Source organism: Neophocaena asiaeorientalis, unplaced genomic scaffold (assembly GCF_003031525.2).
Source record: "Neophocaena asiaeorientalis asiaeorientalis breed wild unplaced genomic scaffold, Neophocaena_asiaeorientalis_V1.1 scaffold82, whole genome shotgun sequence".
Lineage (NCBI taxonomy): Eukaryota > Metazoa > Chordata > Mammalia > Artiodactyla > Phocoenidae > Neophocaena > Neophocaena asiaeorientalis.
The window spans coordinates 1,942,141-1,961,857 of record NW_020173068.1 but is presented as its reverse complement, the minus strand read 5'-3'; the positions used below and the strand labels follow the sequence as shown (position 1 = coordinate 1,961,857).

Below are 19,717 nucleotides of genomic sequence, written 5' to 3'. Positions count from 1 at the left end.
TGGGTGGAAAGCTGGAGAAAACACAGGGTGGCCAATCGGTTGAGAAAGCTGTGTCCCTGCAGGCATTTAGCATGAGAGAAAAGTGCACTGGCCGAGAAGCAGGGGAAAAGGGTACTCTCCAGGAGCCTGGTGGAAGAGCCACCTACACCAGGAGAGAGGACCCCTTCCTCCAGCAATGTTGTTCCAGAACAGCCCACTACTGATGTACCTCATGACAGCTGACAAAGGAAAAATATATAAAGGGCCCAGATCCATTTTCACAGATCAGGCAATAAAAGGTGAATTTGGAGCTAAGACAATATATTGATTAAGTGACACCACTCCACATACACCAAACATATTCTACCATACAGGTCAGCAGAATGCAGGCCTCAGAAGGAAACGATGGTAGCCTCTAAAGAAGGAACTACTCTCATGACAAACATAGATAAGATGTTGGCTTTCTGCTTGGATTCTTGGAGTGATGAGCACTTTTTGTCTTTTGCAAATGTTTCTACTGTTGGAAAGCTGTGTTTGCGGGGGTGCTTTTAAATTCTACATCCAGGTGATCACCAAGTGCTTTGAAGACAAACCCTACAAAGCCTATCTTCTCTTTCAGTCCACAAAACTATTACCATAGTTGTCCTGTAAATTCTGCCTGGACAAGTGCAACACTTCTGACCTCCCAGATTTACCCTGGTCTCAGTGCTATTCATCATACCTTTCTCTTAAGTTTTCTCTCAGATTCCCCACATCATCTCTTCCAGGTCTTCAACACCCAAATAATTCCTGTACCAATATATTAAGCAGAAAATCTGATCTCAAATGTTTTCACAATTTTATTAGGCACACCTCCAATATTGCAAAATTTACTTACTCTAAGATTTTTACAAGTTGAACCCCTCTATCAAAAGACAAGGAAGCCTCTTTTAGTGGCAGTGTTTATTAGACCTAGGGGAAGGTCGGGGTCCTGCTGCTTTTGCCCAAGGTTATTATAATACACAAAAGAGAGGCAGCTCAGACAAAAACTACGATAAGTAGCATTAAACTTCATAAAATTAAGCTCTCTCCCCGCCGCAGACAAAAAAATAGCTTTCTAGTTCCCAGAAGAAGTAGGAAGTAGGGAAAAGGGGAACTGATGACTAGTAGCAGCAAGGATTCTGTAAAACCTGCTCTACCTTAGAACCTAGTAAGCAAGGTAAGCTGGGCCCCACACTGTGGTCTACATTAGAAGCAGACAAGCCTGTCCCTGTGTGTAATCTGGCTTTGTGAGATTTTCCAATCCTCAGCTGTTGCCTCAACACTCAGACAGAGAAGGAATGCTTTTATCCTTTTTAGAGCACTGATGGCTGGAACTCTAGAAATCTGTAAGCCCGTGCACCGCAACGAAGAGTAGCCTCCACTCGCCACAACTAGAGAAAGCCCGCGCAACAAAGACCTAACGCAGCCAAAACTAAATAAATAAAATAAATTTATTTAAAAAATAATAATAATTAAAAATTTTTTTTTAAAAACTGGCAGTTGAGTTTTCGGCTAGTCTCCAAAATGATAATGAAGTTAAAATTAATGAATAGGGGACAGAGCTAGATAAAAATAATCTTTATATAAGAATATGGATTTTTATCCCTTATATATGTCATGCTTAATTAGGAGGAAATAAAGGATAACATGGTATTTCCATTAGGAGAAAGATTATGCAATGAGAAAATCTCATGTTTTGCCAAGAATCCTTTACTATCTGTTTTCTTTTAGAAAAAAATTGATAAAAAATTTATACATGCTTACTTTGAATATATGAGAAATATATGTACAGATATTTAAAAGTCAGATTAGAGCTTGTGTGTATAAATTAGGTCACTTTAAATCTAACCCACCGTACCTAATTTCACAGCCAGGGGCTGTCAGATTGCCAGCCATCTTGAAAGTTCCCCCAACCCAGATCCTCTCTGTGACCCACAGGTGGCCCTCACATGGATTCATCACACAAGGTGCCGCCAAATCATCGCATTTTTACACGTTCTTTTGTCAGATTACGGAGTTTCCACACCATTGTGTTATTGGGTCAGATGTTCCCATATCAAAACTGATGTTCATTTTTCATAATCTACTGCCATGTTTTTCAGAAAACTAAGCAAAACTCAACATGAAAAAGACAGTTCTAAAACTGAACACGGGGAAGAATGCTGGAGGGTTCTGAAGTCAAGGTCACGGCTCAAAAAAAGGGGCAGGACATTTGGATCATTAAATGAAAAGGCCCAAACGAGGTGTAGCTCAAGGCTTTCTAGAGTGGGGTCAAGTGAGGAGGCCAGGAAGGATGTAGGAAGCAACTTGAGTTTGAGCTCCCCAGTTCCCCAAAGCACCCCGACCCAATTGAGGCTTGACCCCCTCATTAGTATAGGACCTGCCTGGACACTGCAGGCCTCTGAGTTTGAGGCCACTGACCTCCTGTCGGAAATAAGCTCTTATTTTAAGTCTGAGCTCCTCCTCCCTGGGGGCAGAAAGGAAAATCCTAGGGAGTGGGGATGTGTACCTTCCTTTCTTCGGAGGGAGAGCTCACCTCACACACCCCTGTTCTGCTTCCTGCTGGGACAGAATACAGGAGCTGGTTCCAGTGGTCCTTCCTAGAGATAAAGGACAGAGTAGCTGCAGTCTGGGGAAGCCCCTTTCCAGGCTTGGAAAGATAACCCCATACCCCTCTCCCTTTGCTGGGCTAGGACTGACAGTCCTTTCCCTGGAACACGTCTGAGGTCACTACAGGTTATACGGGACTTCAGTTAAAAAGAATCTGCATCATTTTCTTTCCTCCCACCCTTCCTTCCCAAAGGAAGGTGCTGGTTTGTTCACATGTTTCTCTCCCAATGGCAGGACACAGGGAGGGGTCTTGGGGTCATCTGGAACATAGAGGGCCTATCCCTCTTCAGACCCTAGAGACTGCATACCCATAAACACTTTTCCCTCTGTGGCTTCCAGTTCTGACCCAAAGCAAATTGTTGATGTTATAGGGGCAGTTCCAGCAAAGAAACATGACGGGAAATGTGGCAAAGGGTGGGGACCCACGCTCCCGGCACTCACATCCTCTCCACCAGAGCTGACTCAGGACCCACTGGAAAGCTGACTTCATGGCCTTTGGACTCTCTTTTACTGCCCCCCTCTTTGATAGTGCAACAAAATCAGCCTGTGCTTTTTCTGATTTTCAAAGCCTGATATCCATTTTGTGGATCTGGCAAACTCCAACTGAGCAAACAAATTTGCTAGAGCTGAGGCCAACCCTCTCCAGTAAAGAGTTCTGGCTTAGGACATAGAAGTCAGAGCCAGGGCATGCAGAGTTGTCAAAAATCTGGGCAATTTGGGCTCTGAGGGAGGAAGACTAGGAAAGGGTGTGATTAAAGGCCAGGTCCCTGGGCTGAAAAACAAGGGCAGGGGTATGACCAGGTTATCTTGGACCAGTTAGTGGAGGGATGATGTGGGTGTCATTAGCAGGAGTAGACCCTAGGATTGGAGGGATGAGGGGACGTGGCATTGGAGCTGTGTTTAGGGGGTTTTTTTGTTTTGTTTTTTTGGCTGCCCCACGTGGCTTGCAGGATTAGGGCCCAAGGATTGAACCCCAGCCCTCAGCAGTGAAAACACAGAGTCTTAACCACTGGACCACCAGGGAATTCCCCAGGGGTCTTTAGACTTATGATCTGACACCAAAGTAGCTAAGAGACCCAAAGCAATGATTCATGACTGGAGAACAGTTTGGGCGTGGTTAAAGGACCTGACTCTGGAAGCTGGAAGGAAAAACAATGCTTCAGTGGTAGAGAAGGATACAGCAGAGACCTGAATAGAGACTAGAAGGAAGAGACAGAAGTCAGGGAAGGGAGCTTTCACAGAAGCCAAAGGGAGTGTGATCAGTCAGAAGAGGCAACCCAGCCCCCAGAGACCCGGGAAATTCCCTTGCTTCAGTGGGCATGTCTCCAGAACCTACATCATCCTCCCCATGCAACGAATCAGATCCTCCAATAAATCTACTAGGTTGATTGGGACTTCATTTTTCTCAAGGGTTGAATTCATGCAGAAATCCAGGTTGTGAAATTTAATTCCTTTCCAGACAGATGAGTGACTAAGGTACATAGCCTGAGCTTATTGAACAATTTATGAGAACAGAAAGACATGAAAACATGGGGAAAAATTGGTGTTTGAAAATAAAACAAATTGATTATTCTTACTTAAGTAAAGCCTTCTACTTTTTTATTCCATCTGATTACAAAAAGTGGAAAAAACATGTTTATTAAGTTGTTACTGCCATCTTCACCCTCAAAGAGTATGGGGACGGGTGGGGGTCAAGACTTCTGAAACCCCCCCAGGAGGTGAGTGAGGTAGTGATCTGTGAGGAGGGGTGTCAGAATAAGGCTCCACCCACAACCCCACCCACATAGGACTCCCTGAGTGTCCTCGGCTGCACCAGAAGGTGTAACTTATTGCTAAATCTTCCCAGTCTCCGTCCCTGCCTTGTAAAGCTTCTCCCTCAAAAGCTGTTCTCTGATGCATCCTGAGGTGTCCTTACCCATTCCCCCCGCACACACAGAGCTTCTATTCTGTATACTCTGGGGTTTGTTGAGGAGCGACTTTTAGCCAAAGCCTCGTCCACACTCCTTGTGTGCTTATGATATCTTAGGGTGGATTCCCTGGAGAGACAATGAGGCAGAGAATTGAGTGGCTTATTGGGGAATGAGGACAGGACTGGGCAGAGGAAGAAGCTGACCTGCAATGTGTTTGAGATCATTCAGTTTCATGGGGACCTTGGGATCTGGGATGACCCTGTGGAGTTGTCCCAGCAGAGTCCGGCTAGGGTTTTGTCTCCCCGTATCAATCAGTCGTTGGCCAGGAGGCATCCCTTGCGAAGTGCAGCTCCCTGTGGCTGAGAGCAAGTCTAGTGAGGAATTCATCTCTGCAGCTATCAGCAGCAATTGGCTGGAGCAGCCCCACAGTATCCCCACATAAGGATTCTCCCTACAGTGTGTGAAGAAAGCTGACTGATCACAAGAGCCTTGCCCACACTCCCTGCAAACACACAGCTCCTCCCTGAGTGAGCCATCTGGAGCCCTCCTGTCAGTTCTTTTCCCAATGCCTGTCAGCACTCCCTGAACACATGACACTTCTCCTGAGTCGGCCACTGGATGTTCCATAAATGCTGACTTATTGCTAAAGCTTCCCCAAAGTCCCTGCACACACAATACTTCCCACCTAAGTGCGTCCTCTTTGTGCACTGAGGGTTGACAGCTACCCACACTCTGCACGCATAAGGCTCCTGCCCTGAATGTGCCTCACTGCCTGATGAGGGTCAACACATCTCTGAAGCTTCACTCACACCCCACACACACATACAGACTACTCCCCGCATGTCTCTCTGGCATAAGAAGAGGTTCGACTAATTGCTAAAGTCCTGCCCAGGACCCCTGCATACACAAGACTTCTCCTCTCAGTGTGTCCTCTGGTGTCTTATGAGACTTGACTTGTTGCTAAAGCCTCGCCCACACTCCCTGCAAACATAATACTTCTCCCCTGAGTGTGTCCTCTGGTGCACAAGGAGGAGTGATTTCTGGCTAAAGCCCCGCCCACACTCCTTGCACATGTAAGGTTTCTTCATTGAGTGTGTCCTCCGGTGATTAATAAGGGTTGACACCTGGCTGAAACCTCGGCCACACTCACTATACACATAAGGCTTCTCCATTGAGTGTGTCCAATGGTGTCTGATGAGGTTCAACTTATCTTTAAAGCCTCGCCCACACTCCCTGAAGACATAGAGCTTCTCCCCTAAGAGGATGGCCTGGTTTGTAATGCAGTTTGATTTGGGGCTACAGTCTAGTTCACGTTCTTGACAGTTGACTGCTCCAGAGCTTGAGGTTTCTAATTCCTTCATTTCTTTGTCTGCTTGCAAAGGGTTTACCCTTTGGGCTGCGATGGGCTCTATTTCTACCACTGCGCTGCCTTCTCCAGGACTTGCTGACTGTTCTCAGGGTGGGCTGGGCAATGCACATAAGGGCCGTCTCTCCTCTGTCCTCGAGCACCAGAGTCTGGAGTCACCTTCTCTCTCTTGGCCTTCTGTGTTTTCACTCCAGCAGTTGTGAGCAGAATACTGCTGCCCCCGATGCCCCAGGCCAGAATCCCCCAGGTGGAAGTGACTTTCTACACACATACCCGGGAAGATCTGCAGCGTGTGTTAGCTGAGGAACCGCTGACAGAAAAAGGCCAGAAGGCAGGAAGAACAGGGGTAGATCTCTGGCTTTGGTTCTGCTGGAGAAAGAAGGTTTTCAGTTAGAGAAGCCCTAAGTAGGGCTGCTGGGCCATTCTGCCTTGTCTTAGGACAGAAAGTGTCTTACTGCCACAACTGTAATTGACAATATACATACAACACAATTTGTTTCCCACCAATAATTCCTTTACATTCCACTTCTACACATTCCATTTTCTATTGCAATCCAGAAAATCCATAACAAAAGTATCTTCTATATGTCAGTCAGACCAGGAACCTTTTTGCTCTGCAAGTAGCCTCAACTACCCTTAGCCTTTTCCTCTGACTAAATCATCTAAGTCTGTATCACACTGATATAGACTGTCCACAATTCTGTTCTACTTGGAGGTAACAGTCTCTATGACCTATGCGGAAATCTCTTTCGTGCCTTTTCTATTACAAAATAGAAGACTGATATACAAAAAAAGTCACTAGGTCTGGAAGGCTTTCAAATGTAGGAAACAGTATATGAAACAGTGGTTAAAGAGACTGTATATGAAATAAATCTGAATTTCCAGTTGTCCACCCACAAACAAATACTAAAAATTTCTAAGTACTAGGTTCTCTACTAAAGTATTGTGGATTCAGCAGTGGACAGAAAGACATGCTCCATGATTTCAGGATTCTGGTACCTTGTGCCCAAACTAATCCCATTATAGTGACATCAGACGTGGCTATGGGATTTGCTTTGGCCAACAAAGGTTAGTGAAAAGTTAGTGCTTCTTCCAAACAAGTTTTAAGAGGCACAGTATGGTTCTATCATGGCTGTTTTCCCTCTTCCTTAAGAATCCCATGACCCGGGGCTTCCCTGGTGGCGCAGTGGTTGAGAGTCCGCCTGCCGATGCAGGGGACATGGGTTCGTGCCCCGGTCCGGGAGGATCCCACATGCCGTGGAGCGGCTGGGCCCCTGAGCCATGGCCGCTGGGCCTGTGCGTCTGGAGCCTGTGCTCCGCAACGGGAGAGGCCACAACGGTGAGAGGCCCGCATACCGCAAAAAAAAAAAAAAAAAAAAAAAGAATCCCATGACCCAGACAGAGGCTGTTCCTTTTGCCTAGATCCCAGAGCTAGCAGAGCTGAACCAACAGAGCTGTCTACCTGAACTGTAGACAGTAGATATTAAGTAAGAAATGAACATTTGTAAAGTTTGGGGTTGTTTGTTATCACAGCATTACCTAGCCTAAACTAACTGAAATATCTCCCCTATGAAATCTTTAAAGATTATTTCAGGGAGCACCTTTGAAGAAGAGACATCATAACATGAACATGTGAAGAACTAGAGAAAGAGAGACTGGTTTAGGAGGAAAAATAGTATGATCTCAATTTATCTCAATTATCTCAAATAAGTTTGAGAATAAACTTGTGCTGTCTTGTAACCAAATAAAAATATGAAGATAAAGCACAGGTGAGACAGTGACAAAGAAAATGGATTCATTATAATAGGTGATGGGTAAAATCGTTGAAGTTCACAAACTGTTCAAGGGTGTGAATACTGACATAGAAAAAAAGAGTATGTGACACTAGTCCTATGGACCCTTACACTCCAAAGAAAAGAAAAAAGTAAGAGAAAAGCCCACAAGAGACATAAGAGGCAGGAGAACTGCAGGATATTGTGGTGCTGAGCAAGACAAAGGACACAACTTCAAGAAATGCAAGTGGGATCCAGGCATTCAATATCAAGACTAATCTGAACAAGGTCATTTTGACATTTTCCTTGGAACCTGTTAAACATATTAACACAGAGAAGGAAGATAATATGACAAGAGAAAAATAAAAACAAAATCTAGTTAGACTGACTAGCTAAGGCCAAATCAAAACACACAGAACCAGACTGAAACAGATGAATCCACACTTAATTAGATGGAGCTCAAACTAGATGATATCAGATCAAAACATGACAAAGAAGATGAAAATGAAAAAAGTAAACCTGATTAATCCATATCAGGGAAATAGCTATGCCATTTAAGGAAACACCTGAAGAAACTCCTGCCTAAAACTAGTTTGTGTCTCCAAAAATGTGATTTTTCTCTACCTGCTTTATCTAGAACTACAGGAATATCTAGAACCACACTATCCAATATGGTAGCCACCAGCTGTATGCTTCCTGAGCACTTCAAATGTGGCTGGTCTGAGCGAAAATGTGTTCTAAGTATAAAATAACAACCAGATTTTGAACACTTAGTACAAAAATAAAGAGTAAAATATCTAATTAATTTTTATATTGATTATATGTTGACATGAAAATATTTTGATATATTGGGTTAAATAAGATATTATTAAAATTAATTTCACCCATTTACTTCTACTTTTTTAAATGTGGTTACTAGGAAATTTAAAATTACCCACATGGCTCACATTATATTTCTACTGGACAGCACTGATTTAGAACAAGGGGTGGGAAAACTATGGCCCACAAGCTAAATCTGGCCCTCTATTTCTGCACAGTCTACAAGCTAAGAATGACTTTTAAATTTTTAAATAGTTGGAAAAAAAATCAAAAGAATAATAATACTTCATGATACATTAAAATTACATGAAATCCAAAATTCAGTGTCCACAAAAGTCTTACTAGAACACAGCTATACTCATTCATTTACCTGTTGTCCATGGCTACTTTAACCCTACAAGGGCAGAGTTGAGAGTGGTTACAGAAACCATATCACCCACAAAACCTAAAATAGTTACTTTCTGGCCCTTTACAGAAAACGTTGGCCACCCCCTGATCCAGAGAAATATCACACTCAAAAGTATTTATCAACCTAGATTTAAAGAATCAATGTCAGTTTTTAAATAAATGAAAAAAATATGGCTTATGAAACTCAAAAGCCATACAAACTTTGATATTTAATGTTAACTTCCTTGTCTTAGAAGGCATTTCTCACTGCTCTCCCCTTGCATACTGTGCCTCCGTTGTAGTTCCTTATATCCAGCAGGCACCCCAATTCCTTAGGGCCTTAGCACCGACGAGGCCCTCCACCTGAAATGCTCTTATCCTAGATACCTAGAGTTCTAATTCCCTTTGGTCAAATGTTACCTTCTTGGTGATTTCAAATACCCAGTTTCAAAATTCAGCCAGCCACACTCTCACACTTAATACTCCTTTATCCGGTTCTATTTTATTATTATTTTTTACTATGTAGTGCTTAGCACCTTCTAACATACCATATTATAATATCCCTATATATGTAATAACCAAAAATGGAGTATACCCTTTAAAAATTGTGAATCACTACGTTGTACACCTGAAACTTATGTAATATTGTAAATCAACTATACCTCAATAAAAAAGAAAATTAAACATATGCAAAAATTTTTAAATAAGAATGATGTCCCTGAATATGAAGCTTTTTGTTAGCTGTCTCCCTACAGTAGAAAGTAATTCCCCATGGGCAGAGATTACCACTTCATTCACTAACATGTTCTAAGTGTCTAGAACATTTTCTGCCATATGGGAGGTGGTCAGTAAATCTCCACTGAATTAATGAAGGAAAGAACACTGCCTCACCAACGAGAGCAGATTCCTATAATTCTCCAGCAACACTTCTCTGTATAGGTCCCTCTGCTCAGAGCTCAGTCTCTTCCATTCTGCCTCTGTGAAGACCACAGCCACATCCCTGAATGTAACTGGTACCTATAAACAAGCAATAAATTAAGGGACATACAGCAAGTCCCCATCAGTCCTCCCACTATGAGGAACATAGCTGGTGGCCCCGGAGAGTCTGGATATGCAAGAAGTTGATCTAATTCTTTTCAGAGTACATGGTTCTCTGTATCAAGTTCTTCTGGGCATTATTACTACAGCTTTGTGTTAAAATCTGAGGAGCACATAACTGATGCATAAAACTCATTCCTGGCCCTCGGACACTTTTGATTTCTTTGGAGAAATGATTTGTGAATCAATTTGAAAACCTAAAGCAGTGCTCAATGACCCTGAGGAATGGAGGAATTCTGAGATGAAGAGTAGAGCATGCGCTAGAAAAGAAAAAAAGCATCATGTACACAAGGCTTGTGCTGGGCATTAGGGAATGGAGACGATTTAGAGGAGAAAATGAAAGAAAACTTCAACCATAGAGAAAAGCAGGAGTGAACAGATGGAGCCCGGAATAAGCATTTTTGAAGAGTTCAGGTTATACTAAATGGGATCTGCAAAATCTGTCTTTGCCTGGTATTTTAACCTTTTTAAAATAAAGCCCTTAATGCTTCACTCATCACATAAAGCAGTACAGGTGTACCTCATTTTACTGCACTTTGCTTTATTGCCCTTCATAGACATCAAGTTTTTTACCATTGAAGGTTCGTGGCAACCCCATGTCAAACAAGTCTATTGGCGCCATTTTTCCAACAGCATTTGCTCACCACGTGTCTCTGTGTCAGATTTTGGTAATTCTCACATTTCAAATGTTTTTATTATTATTATATTTGTTACAGTGATCTGTGATGAATGATCTTTGATGTTACTACTGCAACTTGCTGAAGGCTTGGAGGATGGTTAGCATTTTTTAGCAATAAAGTGTTTTTTAAAGATTTTTTTGATGTGGACCATTTTTAAAGTCTTTATTGAATTTGTTACAATAATGCTTCTGTTTTATGTTTTTGGTTTTTTGGCTGTGAGGCATGTGGGATCTCAGCTCCTTGACCAGGGATCGAACCTGTACCCCCTGCAATGGAAGGCGAAGTCTTAACCACTGGACCTCCAGGGTCCAATAAAGTATTTTTTAATTAAGGTATGTATATTGTTTTTTCACACATAATGCTATTGAACACATAATAGACTACAGTATAGTGTAAACATAAATTTTATATTCACTGAGAAACCAAAAATTTCACGTGTCTCACTTTACTGTGATATTCACTGTACCATGGTGATCTGGAACCAAACCCACAATATCTCCAAGTTCTGCCTAGACTTCAATAAGCTTCCTGAAATGAAAGCAGGGCATTTAGCTTACTTTGCTTCCTAGCCCCAACGCCACTGGACATTCTCTAGGAGTATAACTTTGTGTCCACAGTGTATCAATGAATGAACAACTCATAACCAATAGGGGAAGATGAATTTACAATCCAGTGAGATTATAATTTAACTCATAGAAGTGACAAGTTGTTTTCATTTTACAGACCAGGAAAATTTATTTAGGCTTTCTCTCATTCTTAAATTCATATATTCTTTCTTTCCCTTTCCCTCCTTCTCCCTCCCCTTTTCTATATAATTTTTCTTTGAATATTGGACATTTTAGGTAAAATATTGTAGCAACTCTGGATACCAACCCTGCCGTCTTCCTAGGTTGTGGTTGTCTGCTTGTTCATTTGTTTTGAGACCTGTCTGGATTAGTTCGATGAAGGTTATTTCCCTGAAGCAGTGGCTCCTCAGAGGGTGCAGCCTTGAGCAAACACACAGTCACCCAGACCTTCCCCCTCCTGACAGAGGGCTCTCTTTGTGTCTCTCCTTGACTTCCCCGTTAAGCTTCCAGCAGGTCTGCCTCTATTGGTATCACACCCGACTGTTAGCCTCCACTATTGGTTGCTGATTGCTCTACTGTTTTCAACAATGTCCTGGAGTATAAATGGCTCCATAGTCTGATCCAATTAAAGTCAGATCCTTTTGCAGGGGTAATTTTGAGGCCAGTATTTGAGACTTACTCCGACCCGTAGGAGAGCTCCTCTCAGCAATTTCTTTCCCTGCTTTCTCTGTTAAACTTCCAGGTGATCTGCCATTTCCCTTGTTGCTATCACAGGCTTCTCAGTTTCCTCTTAATTGCTCACCACCAAAATCTCCACTGTTTTCAACAACACCCTAAGACTTCAACTTCCCTGCTCAGTTCCACACAAAGCCAGTCCCCTTAGGGAGCGCTGTAGAGCTCTCTGTTCCTATAGCCTGCCTCCCACCAGGGCAGGACCTCTGCACCACTACTCAGAGGTGGCACAGGACTGGCAGACCACTTCGCTCAGTGTGACACTCCTGCCCTAACAGTGGGGCACTGGGCAGGGGTGGCAGCTCCTTTTCTTCTCAGCATGCTTCTCCTAGCACAGGATCTCTGTCTGCCCTATGAGCAAGATGGGGAGAAGGCAATAAGGTCCCTCCTGATTCTTGACCACCTGTGCCTGAGACAGAGCTTCCATCATACAAATAGGGTCTAGTGGAGATAGAAAACGCCAGACTTCTTGGCCATACTTGCCTGCCACACTGAGCTGGGGGGAATAAGAATTGCTGGTAGCTTGCCCCTCCCAGGGAAAAAGACTGGGAACCGGGGGAAGAAAGTCCCATCTTCTTAGCTGTACCCATTTGGAGTACAGCTTCCATTACACTGAGCTGAAGGGTGACCAGGAGGGAGCAGGTTGTGGGACAAATGCCACAGACTCTTGCTGATTTAGTAGATTTTCTTGAATAAATGTTTCGCTACTTGCCACATGTCCTTAAGAGCAATTTTGAGAGACTTTAAATAAATGTAACCCCAACTCACCAGTATTTTGGACTTTTCCCTCCTTTTCTTGAAGCCAGTCAGTCTTGTGAGAAGGCAAACCTAGAGAAGGAAAAAGAAGCTATGAGAAACTGGGGCTCCCATGGTGCTGCCAGAGCAGCTCCTCCGTGGCTTGTGAAGAGGAAGTCGCCCCTTTCCTGTGATCACAGGGCATTTGCAGTAAACCTGGAGCCCTGCTCCCCCTCTTCACCTCTCTGGACCCTCAACAGCTCTCACCTTTTGCCTTGTGATTCTGAGTCGGTGTCTTCACAGTTTCCGCAACTTCCCTGTTCTCCAAAGGCAACATCTCCTCCCAGTCCTGCTCTCTCCAGGCAGAAGGATCAGGCAACATCATGGCCCCAGAGTCAGCCCCGTGTTCGCCTTGAAATTCTGCCAGGAGGCCTGGTAGAAATGATTTCATCTCAAGATCAATTTCTGCTGCCTGGTGTGATTCCTCCAAAACTTACTTATAAAAGCCCAACTTGTTGCCATGCAGCCAGGACCTGTGGGACAGAGAAGCAATTTGACATTGCTGGGACCCTTACTGTGGGCCCTATGCCTGTACCTCTTCAGCAGGGATCCTGTCCTCTCACACAATATACATAGAGTCTCAGTCCACAAGGTTCCTTGCATTTTTTTTTTTACCTCATTCCTTTCTAGCCTGTAGGCCCTTTGTGGTAGATATCATCAACATTCCCAATTATTTGTTTCTCTGTATAATTCTCTGCCCCTGACGTCAGGCTTGGTCTCATGACTTGCCCTGGACAAGGAAATGTGACTGAAAGTGACAGTACCACTTGTAAGCACTGCATTATTCCACCATCTCTCATGTTCTGAGAACAGAGGAAAGGTAAACCTACTCTAAAAGAAAAAAAAAAAACAAGGAGGTACTTCCCTGACAGTCCAGTGGTTAAGACTCCACACTTCCACTGCAGGGGGCACACGTTCAATCCCTGATGGGGGAACTAAGATCCCGCAAGCCACAGGGCATGGCCAAAAAAAAACACACATAAAATCCAAAAGCCAGTAAGGAAGTGGTGGGTATATTTTATTACATATCAATTAAAAGGTTCAGTTTAACAAGGACCCCCTTAGGAAAGGTGGGGGGTGGGAAGCAGGGTTTAATATGTGTGTTTAATCTTTGGTTGTCTTTTCATAAAAAATACTGCCGGATAAACAACAAGGTCCTACTGTATAGCATGGGAACTATATTCAAAATCCTGTGATAAACCATAATGGAAAAGAATATGAAAAAGAACAGATATATGTATAACTGAATCACTTTGCTGTACAGCAGAAATTAACACAACATTGTAAATCAACTGGACTTCAAAAAAATTTTTTTAAATACTGGAGGTATATATAGAAAAATAATAAAAATGATTATCTATGGGAAATAAACCTATCTTTGTTTGCAGTCATGACTGTATCCTAGAATCCAAAAGTCCAAATAAAAACTAGAAGTTGTAGCAGCTCATACAACTCAGTATCAAAAAAAACAACTCAATTAAAAAATGGGGGGACTTCCCCGGTGACGCATTTGTTAAGAGTCCACCTGGCAATGCAATGGACGTGGGTTCAAGCCCTGGTCCGGGAAGATCCCACATGCCAGGTAGCAACTAAGCCCAGGAGCCACAACTACTGAGACTGCATGCCACAACTATTGAAGCCCATGCACCTAGAGCCCGTGCTCTGCAAAAAGAGAAGCCACCGCAATGAGAAGCCCGCACACCGCAATGAAAAGTAGGCCCCGTTCTCCACGACTAGAAAAAGCCCACACGCAGCAACGAAGACCCAACGCAGCCAAAAATTAATTAATTAATTAATTTTAAAAAAGAAAAAAGGGCAGAAATCTGCAGAGACATGGATGGACCGAGAGACTGTCACACAGAGTGAAGTCAGAAAGAGAAAAACAAATATCGTACAATATCACTTATATGTGGACTGTAGAAAAATGATAGAGATGAACTTATTTGCAAAGCAGAAATAGAGTCAAAGATGTAGAGAACAAACTTACGGTTACCAACGGGGGAAGGGAAGGTAGGTTGAATTGGGAGATTGAGATTGACATGTATAGACTACTATGTATAAAATAGATCACTAATTTGAGAACCTGCTGTATAGCACAGGGAACTCTACTCAATGCTCTGTGGTGACCCAGATGGGAAGGAAATCTGAAAAAGAGTGGATATATGTATACGTGTAACTGATTCACTTTGCTGTACAGCAGAAACTAATACAACATTGTAAAGCAACTATACTCTGATAAAAATTAATTTTAAAAAAAGGGAAGATGTTTAGTGAAGACTGATACACAGTATGGCACCTAGAGACCTCAAATTTTCAGTATACACAGAACATGGACTGGATAAGAAGCATTGCCACCAATGAATATACAATTCTGCTTTCCAACTTTTTACCAACACTAGGAATTATCTAACTTTTTAATCTTTGCTAATCGAATACATTAAAAATATCCATTTTTTGGAAGATAAAATAAAATAAAATATTAAAAAAATGAGCAGAAGATGTGAATAGACATTTTTCCAAAGAGGACATGAAGATGGCCAACAGGCACATGAAAAGATGCTCAACATCACTAACCATCAGAGAAATGCGAGTTAAAACTACAGTGAGATATCACCTCACACCTATCAGGATGGCCATCATCCAAAAAAACACAAATAACAAGTGTTGGTGAGAACTGTTGATGGGAATGTAAATTGGTGCGCCCACTGTGGAAAGCAGCATGGAGGTTCCTCAAAACACTAAAAATAGAAGTATTATATGATCCAGCAATTCCACTCCGGGTATATACCTAAAGGAGACAAAGACACTAATTTGAAAAGATACATGCACCCCAATGTTTACAGAAGCATTATTTACAACAGCCAAGATATGGAAACAACCTAAATGTCCATCCACAGATGAACGGATAAAGATGTGGTATACATGTACTACAATGGAATATTACTCAGCCATAAAAAGAATGAAATTTTGCCATTTGCAACAACATGGATGGACCTGGAGGGTACTATGCTGAACAAAATAAGTCAGAGAGAGAAAGCTTGTACCCAACATCTCCTCATTTCCCCTATCTGCAGCCCCTGGCAATCACCACTGTACTCTCTGCTTCCCTGAGTTCAGCTTTTTAAAATTCCACATATAAGTAAGATCACACAGTATTTGTCTTTCTCTGTCTGACTTATTTTACTAAGCATAATACCCTCCAGGGAATATAGCCAATATTTTATAATAACTGTAATGGAGTATAATTTTTAAAAATTGTGGATAACTATGTTGTACACCTGAAACCTATATAATATTATAAATCAACTATACCTCAATAAAAAAAAACTAGAAGTAGTAAGTTAATTTAAATTTAGCAAGGTGGCTGGACATGAGGGGTCAACATACAAATATCAATTGTATTTTTAAATACTAGTCAGAAACAACTGGAGAGTTACATTTTAAAAACATTTCCAAAAATATCAAGAACATAAAATGTATAGGAATGAATTTGAAGAGATGTGCAAACATTCTACACTGAGAACTACAAAATGTTACTTTGAGAAATTAAAGACCTAAATAAATAGAGAGATATACTTAGTTTGTGGGCTGGAAAACTCAGTACTCTTGAGACGTCGATTCTAACCAAACTGATCTACAGATTCAACACAATTCTAATCAAAATCCCACAAGACTTATTTTTGTTGAAAACATCTAGCTGATTCAAAAAAATATTTGGAAATGAAAAGGACCTTGAATAGCTAGAATAACCCTGTAAAAGAAGACTTATGATAAATGGTTTCAAGACTTAGTATAGGGACTTCCCTGGTGGCGCAGTAGTTAAGAATCCACCTGCCAATGCAAGGACAGGGGTTTGATCCCTGGTCCGGGAAGATCCCACATGCCCCGGAGCAACTAAGCCCATGCGCCACAACTTCTGAGCCTGCGCTCTAGAGCCCACAAGCCACAACTGCTGAGCCCGCGTGCCACAACTACTGAAGGCCACGCACCCTAGAGCCCGTGCGCCACAACTACTGAAGGCCATGTGCCTAGAGCCCATGCTCCGCAACAGGAGAAGCCACTGCAATGAGAAGCCCGCACGCCACAACAAATAGTAGTCCCTGCTCACTGCAAACTACAGAAAGCCTGTGCACAGCAACACAGACCCAACGCAGCTAAAAATAAATTTAAATTTTTTTTTAAAATATAAAAAAACAGACTTAGTATAAAGCTGAAGTTATCAAGACAGTGTGATGTTGATTAAATTAACAGAACAGAAGAGACTGTCCAGAAATAAACCCACACTTACACAGTCAATGATTTTCAACAAAGGCACCAAAGCAATACAATGGTAAAAGGCGAGTCGATTCAACAAATGGTGCTATAAACAAGTACTATGTCAAACCTCAAAACCTCAAACCATACACAAAAAAATACATCAAAATGGATCATAAACATAAATGTAAAAGCTAAAACTTTAAGCTTCTAGGAAAAAAAATCATAGGAGAATACCATCATGACTTTGGTGTAGGCAAAGAATTCTGAAACAGGACACAAATTCCAGTTGTTGGAGGTGATGGTTACATGGGAGTACATGTCTGTCAAAATCCATTGAAACATATACTTCAGATCTGTGTAGTTGGTTGTATATAAATTATACCTCAGTTTTTTTAAAAAGGGTAAATTTAAGTCCTTCTCAGTTAAGGACACATAATGAAACATTTATAAGTGAAATGATACGATGTCTAGAATTAGCTTTAAAATAATTCTGCAAAAAAAGGTGGGAGGCAGGGGTGGTATATGAAACAACCTTGAACATGAATTGATTATTGTTGATGCTGGATGATGGATTTGTAGTTTCTATGTGAAAAGTTAACCACCAAAAAAAAAAAAAAAAAAAGGCATTAATTATGTAATTTTGTTCTTATGTTTTAACTTAGAAGAAAGCCCTCTGGCAGCAGTTACATGCTCCAAAGATGTGTTGTAGAAATTAACAGTGCAACTCTTATCCGTCACATGTAACAAAGAGAGGAATCATATGTGAGCGTAGGTTTGTTCAAATAAGTCAGTGCTGAGGGAATAAAATATTACAGAGATTGTAAAGCCCAGTGCCTGGCACAGAACAACTCCCAATAAATGGTAGTTACCATCATTTTTTATTTTACAACAGCTGACACAGTCTTGGGAATCCAGCAGCCAGGATGAAATGTTGCTAGGGCAAGGATGGTGGTAACCTGAATGAGAGCACTTGTCTGGGGTAATATTCCCTGTTAAAGGCCTTTGCCCTTAAATCAGCCCTGGTATCATACAGAAACAAGCAGGTCCTCTGAGCCTCAAATGGAACACTGCAGGGCACAAAACGTCAGGATGAGCAAAGGAAATTTGCCCAAGGTCTGGAGAACAGAAGACACTGCAGAAACATGGAAGGTGAGTGGTATCCACCTGCAAGAAGTCCTCTCGTTCTCTATACAGTCCTCTCTGGGCAGGCAGGGATGTGAGAAGGTGAACCTGAGGATGAAACAGGCAATGTGAGCTTCAGGACTGTCTCTTGGCCCCCAGATACCAAGCTAAAAATCCCCAAGCTTAAAATAAGGGGTGCTCCTCTTCTTTAAAAAAAAAAAAAAGCCTCAGATCTGTCAAAGAAGAATGTAGACAGCTTCCTGGGGACAGAGTCATGTGTGGGCATCAAAATACAGCCTGTCCTGATATGCTATTAAATAGGAAAATCATCCTTTGTTACTAATAATAATTAACACTTACTAAACTCTTAACTATACACCACAGACAATTCCAGGCACTGTACAACTTTTGTCTCCCAAAGGCCCGGAGCTAGGTCTTCTGATAAACTGAGGTGACAAAGCTAGAAAGTGCCTAGATTTGATCTCTAGCTGTGGAGTGCCATGGGCTTAGCCTGTTGGATGAGTTGTAATGTCAGTGATGGTCAACCCCTACCGGGTGTGACAGTTCTCAAAGCATATCCAAAGACAAGTTGAGGGGATGTATATGAAACAGGATTGTCTGTGAATTAATGAATGTTGAATCTGGTGATACGTCCATGTGAGTTTACTGTACTATTCTACTGCGTGGGTTTAAAACTTGACCTTACCCAAAAATTAAAGTCCTGATACCTGGGCTTCACCAGATCCCAGAAGTGATTTGGACAGTTGGCCAGCAGCCCTCAGAGGTCCCCACACTACCTAATCTGGGTAAGTCCCAAACTAGAGGTCTGAACCCCAACACATGAGGGAAAAGCATTCAAAGAGAGGGAGAATTAGCCAAACACGCCACTTACATTACAACCAAATCTGGGATCTTTGTCATAAAGCAGAGTGGGCCCCGGGATGAGGACAAACCGTGGGACAAGAGATCCCAGAGAAGCAGACCTGCCTGCACTCAAAAAACTGCCTAGATGCAGGCCCCAGCGGTGCAGTGCACCATCACTGTAGGATGTCTGCCTCAGGCCCCAAACCTGCCCATTTTCTAAAAACCCAAGGAACTCCAGAGCCAAGACACTCCACCACCCCTTACGGATATTTTGCCCACGTCGAACTCACCTCCACCCACCCCCAACAAGCCAACGCAGAGCAGGGCCTGAGATGCTCTCTCCTCCACCCCACCTCCGCCCAATCACCATTGGGTCATATTCAGCCCCATCAAAAACAAAACTTGACATTCACGATCAGTCCTGGGTTCCCACAACCGTTCAGAGATGCGGGACGCACGTAAGAGCTCCCAGGCCAAACAACACCCAGGGACACGTGGCCCAAGCCGCGCCCCCAGCCCCCATCACAAGGGATGTCTATTTGGCCCTGGCTGAACACACCCCTACACCCCAAATAAACGCCGGGGTTGCGCACTGGAGTTGCCCCCTACTCGTAAATTGTTTGGCCCAGAATATACCCACCCCGTTTCCAAGAAAGAAATTTGAGTTCCAGGTCTCTCGCCCCAGCCGAGGAGTGAAGGTCCGCGTAACGCCCCGCAATTCTGGGATTCGCAGCTAGAG

The 19,717-nt window shown here is 42.6% G+C and overlaps 1 protein-coding gene across 1 annotated transcript; it reads right to left on the bottom strand.

The window, feature by feature from the left end:
• Window positions 1–4,210: 4,210 nt before the first annotated feature.
• On the bottom strand, window positions 4,211–19,717 carry ZNF343 (zinc finger protein 343). The gene is given in 5 exon segments (XM_024742874.1): window positions 4,211–6,255; window positions 12,709–12,768; window positions 12,943–13,208; window positions 18,157–18,222; window positions 19,619–19,717. Coding segments are annotated over 3 exon segments (1,059 nt in total). The 5' UTR covers window positions 13,127–13,208; window positions 18,157–18,222; window positions 19,619–19,717; the 3' UTR covers window positions 4,211–5,440.